The 12459-nt window shown below is 53.9% G+C and overlaps 1 protein-coding gene across 1 annotated transcript in view; it reads left to right on the forward strand.

The window, feature by feature from the left end:
- LOC147094892 (3 beta-hydroxysteroid dehydrogenase type 7-like) overlaps positions 1–12459 on the forward strand; it is a 58995-nt gene that overhangs the window by 9372 nt on the left and 37164 nt on the right. The window contains exon 2 of the mRNA XM_085974516.1: positions 11984–12139. Coding sequence (XP_085830642.1) covers positions 11984–12139 — 156 coding nt within the window. The remainder of the gene's footprint in view (positions 1–11983; positions 12140–12459) is intronic.

Here is a 12459-nt window from a genome sequence, read left to right on the forward strand (position 1 = left end):
TCCGACAGTACGGCGCTCTCTCAGTACTGCCCCTCCGACAGTGCGGCGCTCCCTCAGTACTGCCCCTCCGACAGTGCGGCGCGCCCTCAGTACTGCGCCTCTGACAGTGCGGTGCTCCCTCAGTACTGCCCCTCCGACAGTGCGGCGCTCCCTCAGTACTGCCCCTCCGACAGTGCGGCGCTCCCTCAGTACTGCGCCTCTGACAGTGCGGTGCTCCCTCAGTACTGCCCCTCCGGCAGTGCGGCGCTCCCTCAGTACTGCCCCTCCGACAGTACAGCGCTCCCTCAGTACTGCGCCTCTGACAGTGTGGTGCTCCCGCAGTGCTGCCCCTCCGACAGTGCGGCGCTCCCTCAGTACTGCCCCTCCGACAGTACGGCGTTCCCTCAGTACTGCCCCTCCGACAGTACGGCGCTCCCTCAGTACTGCCCCTCCGACAGTGCGGCACTCCCTCAGTACTGACCCTACGACAGTGCGGCGCTCCCTCAGTACTGCCTCTCCGACAGTACGGCGCTCTCTCAGTACTGCCCCTCCGACAGTGCGGCGCTCTCTCAGTACTGCCCCTCCGACAGTACGGCGCTCTCTCAGTACTGCCCCTCCGACAGTGCGGCGCTCCCTCAGTACTGCCCCTCCGACAGTGCGGCGCTCCCTCAGTACTGCTTCTCCTAACAGTGCGGTTCTCCCACAGTACTGCCTCTCCGACAGTGCGGCACTCCCTCAGTACTGCCTCTCTGACAGCGCGGCGCTCCCACAGCACTGCCCCTCCGACAGTGCGGCGCTCCCTCAGTACTGACCCTCCGACAGTGAAGCGCTCCCTCAGTACTGACCCTTTGACAGTGCGGCGCTCCCTCAGTACTGCCTCTCCAACAGTGCGGCGCTCCCACATTGCTGCCTCTCTGACAGTGCGGCACTCCCTCAGTACTGCCTCTCCGACAGTACGGCGCTCCCTCAGTACTGCCCCTCCGACTGTGCGGCGATCCCTCAGTACTGCCTCTCCGACAGTGCGGCGCTCCCACAGTACTGCCTCTCCGATAGTGCGGCGCTCCCTCAGTACTGCCTCTCCGACAGTACGGCGCTCCCTCAGTACTGCCCCTCCGACTGTGCGGCGATCCCTCAGTACTGCCTCTCCGACAGTGCGGCGCTCCCACAGTACTGCCCCACCGACAGTGCAGCGCTCCCTCAGTACTGCCCCTCTGACAGTGTGACGCTCCCTCTGTACTGCCCCTCCGACAGTACGGCGCTCCCTCAGTACTGCCCCTCCGACAGTGCGGCGCCCCCTCAGTACTGCGCCTCTGACAGTGCAGCGCTCCCTCAGAACTGACCCTCCCACAGTGCGGCGCTCGCTCAGTACTGACCCTACGACAGTGCGGCGCTCCCTCAGTACTGCCTCTCCGACAGCATGGCGCTCTCTCAGTACTGCCCCTCCGACAGTGTGGCGCTCCCTCAGTACTGCCCCTCCGACAGTACGGCGCTCCCTCAGTACTGCCCCTCCGACAGTGCGGCGCTCCCTCAGTACTGCGCCTCTGACAGTGCGGCGCTCCCTCAGTACTGACCCTACGACAATGCGGCGCTCCCTCAGTACTGACCCTACGACAGTGCGGCGCTCCCTCAGTACTGCCTCTCCGACAGTGCGGCGCTCCCTCAGTACTGCCCCTCCGACAGTGCGGCGCTCCCTCAGTACTGCGCCTCTGACAGTGCGGCACTCCCTCAGTACTGACCCTCTGACAGTGCGGCGCTCCCTCAGTACTGCCTCTCCGACAGTGCGGCACTCCCTCAGTACTGCCTCTCTGACAGTGCGGCACTCCCACAGTACTGCCCCTCCGACAGTGCGGCGCTCCCTCAGTACTGACCCTCCGACAGTGCGGCGCTCCCTCAGTACTGACCCTCTGACAGTGCGGCGCTCCCACAGCACTGCCCCTCCAACAGTGCAGCGCTCCCTCAGTACTGCCTCTGCGACAGTGCGGCGCTCCCACAGTACTGCCTCTCCGACAGTGCAGCACTCCCTCAGTACTGCCTCTCTGACATTGCGGCGCTCCCACAGTACTGACCCTCCAACAATGCGGCGCTCCCTCAGTACTGACCCTCTGACAGTGCGGCGCTCACTCAGTGCTGCCCCTCCGACAGTGCGGCGCTCACTCAGTGCTGCCCCTCCGACAGTGCGGCGCTCCCTTAGTACTGCCCCTCTGACAGTGCGGCGCTCCCTCAGTACTGCCCCTCCAATTGTACGGCGCTCCCTCAGTACTGCCCCTCCGACAGTGCGGCGCTCCCTCAGTACTGCCCCTCCGACAGTGCGGCGCTCCCTCAGTACTGCGCCTCCGACAGTGCGGCGCTCCCTCAGTACTGCCCCTCCGACAGTGCGGCGCTCCCTCAGTACTGCGCCTCCGACAGTGCGGCGCTCCCTTAGTACTGCCCCTCCGACAGTGCGGCGCTCCCTCAGTACTGCCCCTCCGACAGTGCGGCGCTCCCACAGTACTGCCCCTCCGACAGTGCGGCGCTCCCTCAGTACTGCGCCTCCGACAGTGCGGCGCTCCCTCAGTACTGCCCCTCCGACAGTGCGGCGCTCCCTCAGTACTGCCCCTCCGACAGTGCGGCGCTCCCTCAGTACTGCCCCTCCGACAGTGCGGCGCTCCCTCAGTACTGCCCCTCCGACAGTGCGGCGCTCCCTCAGTACTGCCCCTCCGACAGTGCGGCGCTCCCTCAGTACTGCCTCTCCGACAGTGCGGCGCTCCCTCAGTACTGCTCCTCCGACAGTGCGGCGCTCCCTCAGTACTGACCCTCCGACAGTGCGGCGCTCCCACAGTACTGCCCCTCCAACAGTGCGGCGCTCCCTCAGTACTGCGCCTCCGACAGTGCGGCGCTCCCTCAGTACTGCCCCTCCGACAGTGCGGCGCTCCCTCAGTACTGCCCCTCCGACAGTGCGGCGCTCCCTCAGTACTGCCCCTCCGACAGTGCGGCGCTCCCTCAGTACTGCCCCTCCGACAGTGCGGCGCTCCCTCAGTACTGCCCCTCCGACAGTGCGGCGCTCCCTCAGTACTGCCTCTCCGACAGTGCGGCGCTCCCTCAGTACTGCTCCTCCGACAGTGCGGCGCTCCCTCAGTACTGCTCCTCCGACAGTGCGGCGCTCCCTCAGTACTGCCCCTCCAACAGTGCGGTGCTCCCTCAGTACTGCTCCTCCGACAGTGCAGCGCTCCCTCAGTACTGCTCCTCCGACAATGCGGCGCTCCCTCAGTACTGCCCGTCATATTCTCCCTGGTGTCCTCGGGCCAATATTTATCCCTCAACCAACATCTGTAAAAACAGATGATCTGGTGATTGTCATGATGCTGTTTGTGGGATCTTGCTGTGCACGTTTCGGCTGCCGCCTTTCCTTCATTGCAAAAATGACTGCACTTCATTGACTGTGCAGCGCTTTGGGACGTCCTGAGGTCAAGAAAGGTGCTGGAGAAAGTCAAGTCGTTCCTTTCCTTCCTTTGCAGAGGCTGGTGTCGGGAGCGGTGAGACCGGAGACCCAGTGTATTTAAACTCACTTTCGCGGGCTTTCTTTGCAGAGGCTGGTGTCGGGAGCAGTGAAACCGGAGACCCAGTGGCCTAGAAATTCACTGTGGCCCCGCCAGCTGGCTAGCGCCCAAAAGTTAGCGCTGGGCGGGAAGCCTATAGCGATCATCAGATATTCATTGTTAGCGCCCCAATTCGGAAGCGGGCGCTATACCAGGGTGTGCCCGCCTCCGCTTGGTGCGCTGACACTGAATATCAGCGCTCTTGGCGCCGCTGCGCCAGGCGCTGCGCAGCGGCAGGCTGCGGTACTGCAGGCCTCTTCCTTCTCTTAAGGGGGAGCTGCCTGCAACGGGGAGATCGCCGCTGGATAGTGCCGGCAAATGAGCCCGGCACCACGGAGAAGTGCTGGGCTCGCGGAAAGCAGCTGGCAATGCCGCGGGGGGGGGGCATGGAGGAGGCCGGGGAAGGAGGTGCGGGCAGGCGGCCGCCGCAAAAGCGGCCGGCCGCAACTTCCGCTTTAAAGCGCCCCACTAAGGCAGCAGGACGGCCCCGTTTTCTGGTCGCTGTTTGCGGCCGCTTCGGAGGAGGCGGCCGCAACTAAATATGGGGATCGGCACGGTTTCGGGGCGGAACCGGGGCACTGCGCACACCGATGATGTCATCGGTGCCGGCGCAGCGCTAACGGCTACCGCCGCCAATACCGCTGCGCTGAATATCTGCGCAAACTCATTTTTGGCGCAAAATCACCCTTTAGGCGTTAACTGGGCGTAAAGCTGGCAGCGCCTTAATGAATTTCTAGGCCAGTGTATTTAAACTCACTTTCGCGGGCTTTCTTTGCAGAGGCCGGTGTCGGGAGCGGTGAAATCGGAGACCCAGTGAGTATTTAAACTCACTTTCGCGGGCTTTCTTTGCAGAGGCTGGTGTCGGGAGCAGTGAAACCGGAGACCCAGTGAGTATTTAAACTCACTTTCGCGGGCTTTCTTTGCAGAGGCCGGTGTCGGGAGCGGTAAGACCGGAGACCCAGTGTATTTAAACTCACTTTTGCGGGCTTTCTTTGCAGAGGCTGGTGTCGGGAGCAGTGAAATCGGAGACCCAGTGAGTATTTAAACTCACTTTCACGGGCTTTCTTTGCAGAGGCTGGTGTCGGGAGCGGTGAGACCGGAGACCCAGTGTATTTAAACTCACTTTCGCGGGCTTTCTTTGCAGAGGCTGGTGTCGGGAGCGGTGAGACCGGAGACCCAGTGATTATTTAAACTCACTTTCGCGGGCTTTCTTTGCAGAGGCTTACCAATCTCAGGCCGGCGGCAGCGTTCCAGAGCCACGTCACGATTCAAAACGTGACGTGTGCAGGAGGGAGCACCTGATTGGGTGAGTACGGCCAGGGTGTATTTATACTACTCTATAGTTTGACAGTTAAGGTTCATAGGCCTAGAAATTCAGTATAGCTGCGTTTGGGGCGCTAGTCCTGGCGCCGCGCAAAGTTTAGCGCCAGGCGCAATTTAGCGCCACCTAGCGCGATATTGGGTTGCAGCGCCCCTAAAGTTGATTGCGGCGCTAAATCAGGCGCTGCACGCTACTCTTAAGGCGTTAACCCGGCGGCGCAACCCAATTTCGCCGCGGCGGGGCGCAGCGAGGGTGCAGTCAATAATCACTTTCCCTGAGACACACTGGCGCCGGCCAGCTCTTAAAGGGGCAGGTCAATTGGCATCACCAGACACACTCACTGCCTTGTAGGCCTTCAAAGCGGTGGGAGCCTACCTGTGGCGCACCAGCCTAGCAAGACATGGAAAGGGTGAGGCAGAGGGCGGAACGCCTCACTGATGGGGCATTGGATGCTTTGGTTGGCGCAGTGGAATCAAGGCCAAGGAACATGGCGCTGGAGAATAGCGACGTGTCTCTGTGAGCTCCCACAGCTTATTGTGGGAGTGATCGGGGAGTAAGCATTCCATTGTACTAGTTACATATGGCAAATAAAATTGAAATTGAATGTGATTTATGTTTTGGACAGTCTCCCGGGTGTGAGAGGCAGTTATGTGTCAGTGTATTAGTTTTGCTTTCTGTTGCCATAGCTTTCTCATGTTTGAAGGAACCACATTTTGTGTAATGAAACACTTTCTTCATTTACAATGGCCATGCCTGCTATTTACATGCATCTTGCCCTTCACAGGCTTGGGGGTATCAGACCGGTTCCATTCCTGTTCTTGGAATGGCAGCAAGCATTCCGTGAGAGGGGCCTAGAAGCTACTTCTGAGCAGCCTCTGACGCGCAGCCTGAGAAGAGCCACTCGCGTAGAAGTTCAGGCCAGCAGCCATCTTCTCAGCCGCCGACAGAGATGTCCTGCACCTTATCTGAGGCTGCAGATCTGGCTGAAGCAGCTGGCACAGCTCAGTCACCACCTCCTTTCTAAATCGCAGCCTTCTGACACACTGCTCCTCCCACATGCTCATGTAGGAAAACTGCTGTTGGATAACCCTGCCAGCGCAAGGTCTGCTGTGGCGACGTCTGTTGGCCCTCCTCCGTCTGGCCATGCCCGCCCCCCTCTCCCTGCATCTCTGTGCCCTTTCCAGATGATTCAGCAGCAGGACGTTCCCCTCCAATGCAGCCCCCATAATAAGTGCCCACAGGAAGGTTCCCCGTTGTCAAGGCTCACCAACAGCAAGGTGATGGTCAGAAGGCTGAAGATCGTCTGCCTGCGCTGGCTCAGTGGTCAAATGGCTCTCAGTGTGCAGCTCAGCAACTCTTTGTAGCTCTCAAGGAAGTTGTGATCCAAAAATGGCTGCCGCTTTTAAACCACACCAGTCCCCTTTAAATAACGCTCCTCCAGCCCGAGAGCGACTTGGTAAGGTTCCAGGTAAGCTGTTACTATTAGCGCCAGGTGCTACGGAGGGGGGCGCCACTGAATTTCCGGTCCGGGGCGCCCAAAAGGCGTTGCACACTCAAATGACGTCATAATCAGCCTGCGCCCATGAGCGGGCGCTAAGTTTTAGCACTGGCGCTAAATGCATGCTCAATATGGGGCGAGGCGCTAGGCGCCTTGCACCCGCCCGGAAATTGGCTAGCGCCCCACTTCTCGGTCTCTTTAGGTGTTAATCGGTGGCGCTATCAACCGAATTTCTCCCCCATAGTTTATAAAGTTTAGAAGGTCTTCATTTTTTTTGTGGTTATAGTTTCTAGTGCTAGTAACCAAGGGCCCTTGAGAATATAATTTAATTGTAGTGTAATTGGTGGTATTGATTTGATTTAAGTTAATTTAAATTAATTGAAGGGTAAGTCATGGCAGGACAGCTCGGTGCCGTGGTATGCTCATTCTGCACTATGTGGGAAATCAGGTACACTTCCTGTGTTTCTGACAACCATGTGTGCAGGAAGTGTGTCCAGTTGCAGCTACTGGCAGACCGCATTGCGGCGCTGGAGCAGCGATTGGATACATACTGGACCATTCGCGATGCTGAGGAGGTCGTGGATAGCACGTTTAGGGAGTTGGTCACACCGCAGGTAAAGGCTGCACAGGCAGGAAGGGAACGGGTGTCCACCAGGCAGAGTAGTAGGTGCAGGCAGGTAGTGCAGGGGTCCCCTGTGGCCATCCCCCTCTCAAACAGATATACCACTTTGGATATTGTTGGGGAGGCATGGCTTATCGGGGAAAGACAGCAGCAGCCAACATCCTGGCACCGTGGGTGGTTCTGCTGCACAGGACAGGAGGAAAAAGTGTGGGAGAGCTATTGTAAGGGGAATAGATAGGCGTTTCTGCGGCCGCAAACAAGACTCCATATGTTGCCTCCCTGGTGCAAGGGTCAAGGATGTCTCGGAGCAGCTGCAGAGCATTCCGGAGGGGGAGGGTGAGCAGCCAGTTGTTGTGGTGCATATAAGTACCAACGATATAGGTAAAAACTGGGATGAGGTCCTAAAAGCTGAATATAGGGAGTTAGGAGGTAAATTAAAAAATAGGACCTCAAAGGTAGTAATCTCAGGATTGCTACCAGTGCCACGTGCTAGTCAGAGTAGAAATAGAAGGATATTTCAGATGAATACGTGGCTAGAGGAATGGTGCCAGGGGGAGGGATTCAAATTCCTGGGACATTGGAACCGGTTCTGGGGGAGGTGGGACCAGTACAAACTGGATGGTTTGCACCTGAGCAGGACCGGGACTGATGTCCTAGGGGGAGTGTTTGCTAATGCTGTTGGGGAGGGTTTAAACTAAAATGGCAGGGGGTTGGGAAACTGTGCAGGGAGACAGAGGAATGGGAAAGAAGGAGAGAAGCAAAAGTGGCAGTCAGAGAAGTCAAGGGTTTAAATCAAACATGGCCACAGTAAATAATAATTCTAAAAGGTCTAAGAGTATTAAAAAACCAAGCCAGCAGGCTTTGTGTCTTAATGCGAGGAGCATTCGTAATAAGGTGGATGAATTAGCTGCGCAAATAGATGTAAATGGATATGATATGATTGGGATTACGGAAACATGGCTCCAAGGTGACCAAGGCTGGGAACTCAACATCCAGGGGTATTCAATATTCAGGAAAGACAGGCAAAAAGGAAAAGGAGGTGGGGTAGCATTGCTGGTTAAAGAGGAGATTAACACAATAGTAAGGAAGGATATTAGCTCTGATGATGTGGAATCTGTATGGGTAGAGCTGAGAAATACCATGGGGCAGAAAATGTTAGTGGGAGTTGTATACAGACCCCCAAACAGTAATGCTGAGTTTGGGGATGGCATTAAACAGGAAATTAGAGACGTGTGCAATAAGGGCACAGCAGTTATCGTGGGTGACTTCAATCTACATATAGATTGGGCTAACCAAATTAGTAACAATACTGTGGAGGAGGAATTCCTGGAGTGTATACGGGATGGTCGAGGAACCAACTAGAGATCAGGCCATCTTAGACTGGGTATTATGTAATGAGAAAGGATTAATTAGCAATCTTGTTGTGCGAGGCCCCTTGGGGAGGAGCGATCATAATATGATAGAATTCTTCATTAAGATGGAGAGTGAAGTATTTGACTCAGAGACTAGGGTCCTGAATTTAAATAAAGGAAACTACGATGGTATGAGGCGCGAGTTAGATAGGATGGATTGGGGAATATTACTTAAAGGGTTGATGGTGGATAGGCAATGGCAAACATTCAAAGACCGCAGGGATGAACTACAGAATTTGTTCACCCCAGTTTGGCATAAAAATAAAACAAAAAAGGTGACTCAACCGTGGCTAACAAGGGAAATTAGGGATAGCATAAGATCCAAGGAGAGGACATATAAATTGGCCAGAAAAAGCAGCAAACCTACGGATTAGGAGCAGTTTAGGATTCAGCAAAGGAGGACAAAGGGATTAATTAAGAGGGGGAAAATAGAGTATGAGAGTAAGCTTGCAGGGAACATAAAAACTGACTGTAAAAGCTTCTATAGATATGTGAAGAGAAAATGATTGGTTAAGTCAAACGTAGGTCCCTTGCAGTCAGAATCAGGGGAATTTATAATGGGGAACAAAGGAATGGCAGACCAATTAAATACATACGTTAGTTCTGTCTTCACAAAGGAGGACACAAATAACCTCCCAGAGATGTCGGAGAACATAGGGTCTAATGAGAGGGAGGAACTGAATGAAATCAGTATTTGTAGGGAAATGGTGTTAAGGAAATTGACGGGATTGAAGGCCGTTAAATCCCCAGGGCTTGATAATCTACATCCTAGGGTACTTAAGGAAGCGGCCCTAGAAATAGTAGATGCATTGCTGGTCATCTTCCAAAATTCTATAGACTCTGGAACAGTTCCCATGGATTGGCGGGTAGCTAATGTTACTCTACTATTCAAAAAAGGCGGTAGAGAGAATTATAGACATCGGTAGTGGGGAAAATGCTAGAGTCCATTATAAAAGATGTAATAGCAGATCACTTGGAAAACAGTGACAGGATCGGACAAAGTCAACATGGATTTACAAAAGGTAAATCATGCTTGACTAATCTACTGGAATTTTTTGAGGATGTAACTGGTAGAATAGATAAGGGAGAACCAGTGGATGTGGTGTATTTGGACTTTCAGAAGGTTTTTGATAAGGTCCCGCATGAGAGATTAGCGTTTAAAGTTAAAGCACATGGGATTGGGGGCAAGGTACTGACTTGGATAGAGAACTGGCTGGCAGACAGGAAGCAAAGAGTTGGAATAAACGGGTCTTTTTCCGAGTGGCAGGCAGTGACTAGTGGGGTACCACAGGGATCGGTCCTAGGACCTCAGCTAGTCACAATATATATCAGTGATCTAAACGAGGGAACTAGATGTAATATCTCCAAGTTTGCAGACAACACAAAGCTGTGTGGGCGTGTGTGCTGTGAGGAGGATGCCGAGAAACTCCAGCATGATTTGGACAGGTTGGGTGATTGGACAGATGCAGTATAATGTGGATAAATGCGAGGTTATCCACTTTGGTGGCAAAAACAGGAAGGCAGATTATTATCTGAACGGCAATAGATTGGGAGAAGGGGAAGTGCAATGAGACCTGGGTGTCCTTGTGCACCAGTCGCTGAAGGTATACATGCAGGTGCAGCAGGCGGTTAAGAAGGCAAATGGTATGTTGGCCTTCGTAGCAAGAGGATTTGAGTACAGGAACAAGGATGTCTTGCTGCAGTTGTACAGGACCACACCTTGAGTATTGTGTGCAGTTTTGGTCGCCTTATCTGAGGAAGGATGTTCTTGCCATGGAGGGAGTGCAGCGAAGATTCACCAGACTGATACCTGGGATGGCAGGAGTGACGTATGAGGAGAGATTGGGTCAATTAGGCTTATACTTGCTGAAGTTTAGAAGAATGAGAGGGGATCTCATTGAAACGTATAAAATTCTAACAGGACTAGACAGACTAGATGCAGGAAGGATGTTCCCGATGGCGGGGGAGTCCAGAACCAGGGATCACAGTCTAAAGATAAGGGGTAAGCCATTTAGGACTGAGATGAGGAGGAATTACTTCACCCAGAGAGTGGTGAACCTGTGGAATTCTCTACCACAGAAGGCAGTTGAGGCCAATTCATTAAATATATTCAAGTAGGAGTTGGATACATTTCTTAAGGCCAAAGTGATCAAGGGATATGGGGAGAAAGCAGGGACAGGGTACTGAATTTGGATGATCAGCCATGATCTCACTGAATGGCGGAGCAGGCTCGAGGGGCCGAATGGCCTACTCCTGCTCCTATCTTCTATGTTTCTATGGTTCTATGTTTCCCTTCTTTCACTGCTATTGTCCAGAATCTCTCAGCTGAACAAACTGCTTATTTCGCACAATGAGGTTCTGTGGAACTGACCCAAGGTTGGTGAGTTCAAATCCCAGCAAGAGAAGTTCATTAAACTCAGGAATATTGCAGCCTGCTGCAGCAGAAAATGTCACTGGGTAAAAGGCACTGCACGGCCCGTGTGTGTCTCAGTGTCAGCTCCTGTACATGTACAGTACACAGCGGGTAAAAGGGAACGATTCACTCCCGTCTGGTACTGTACAGCCTGTGTGTGTCTCAGTGTCAGCTCCTGTACATGTACAGCACACAGCGGGTAAAAGGGAACGATTCACTCCCGTCTGGTACTGTATGGCCCGTGTGTGTCTCAGTGTCAACGCCAGTTAAATGACAGTGTATCTAATGCAATGGCACCTGATTTGTCTTTCTATTTCTCCTTTCGCTTTCTTTCTCTCTCTCGCTGTCTCCCTTTCTTTGTCTCTACCACTATCTCTCTCTCTGTCTCCCTGTCACTCACTTTCTCGGTCTCCGCGCTCTCTCTATCTCCCTCTCTCACTAACACGCCTCTCTTTCTCTCCCTCTGTGTCTCCATGTCACTCACTCTCTCTATCTGTCTCCATCTCGCTATCACTATCTATATCTCTCTCAAACTGTCTCCCTCACTCTATCTCTCTCTCTGTCTCTCTCTACCACTATCGATCTCGCTCTCAATCTGTCTCCTTTACTCTCTATCTCCCTTTCTCACTTTCACTCCCACTGCCTTTCTGTCTCTCCCTCTGTCTCTCTGTCACTCCCTCTCTCTCTCCCTCTCTCTCTCTGTCTCTGTCTCTCCCTCTGTCCCTGTCTGTCTTTGTCTGTCTCCCTCTGTCTCTCTCTCTCTCTGTCTCTCTCTCTCTGTCTCTCTATCTCTCTCTTTCTGTCTCTCTCGCTCTCTGTCTGTGTCTCTCTCTCTGTTCTTCTCTCTCTGTTATTCTCTCTCTGTTTTTCTCTCTCTGTGTCTCTCTCTCTGTCTCTCTCTCTCTGTCTCTCTGTCTCTCTCTCTCTGTCTCTCTCGCTCTCTGTCTCTCTCGCTCTCTGTTCTTCTCTCTGTTTTTCTCTCTCTGTCTCTCTCTCTCTGTCTCTCTCTCTCTGTCTCTCTCTCTCCGTCTCTGACTCTCTCGCTCTCTCTGTTTTTATCTCTGTTTTTCTCTCTGTCTCTCTCTCTGTCTGTCTCTCTCTCTCTCTCTGACTCCATCTCTCGCTATCCACCGTCTCCTTCCTGCTCCCCTTCTTTCAAACAGAAACCGTCCGAGTGACGTTAATTCAGGGAGACATCGCTGAGGCCGCGGAGGTTCGGGAAGCAGCGAGGGGTGTCGATGTCATAATCAACACAGCGGCTCTCATTGATGTTTGGGGAAAAAACCCTCCGGACAAGATCTGGGCCGTCAACTATCAAGGTAATCAAACCAGTAAAGCTCCCGCTACACTGTCCCATCAAACACTCCCAGGGCAGGTACAACACGGGTTAGATACAGAGTAAAGCTCCCGCTACACTGTCCCATCAATCACTCCCAGAGCAGGTACAACACGGGTTAGATACAGAGTAAAGCTCCCTCTACACTCTCCCATCAATCACTCCCAGAGCAGGTACAGCACAGGTTAGGTACAGAGTAAAGCTCCCTCTATACTGTCCCATCAATCACTCCCAGAGCAGGTACAGCACGGGTTAGATACAGGGTAAAGCTCCCTCTACACTGTCCCATCAATCACTCACAGG

The sequence above is a fragment of the Somniosus microcephalus genome, unplaced genomic scaffold (genome assembly GCF_052327205.1).
Source record: "Somniosus microcephalus isolate GS21.2 unplaced genomic scaffold, FLI_Smic_1.0 unresolved_chr1, whole genome shotgun sequence".
NCBI lineage: Eukaryota > Metazoa > Chordata > Chondrichthyes > Squaliformes > Somniosidae > Somniosus > Somniosus microcephalus.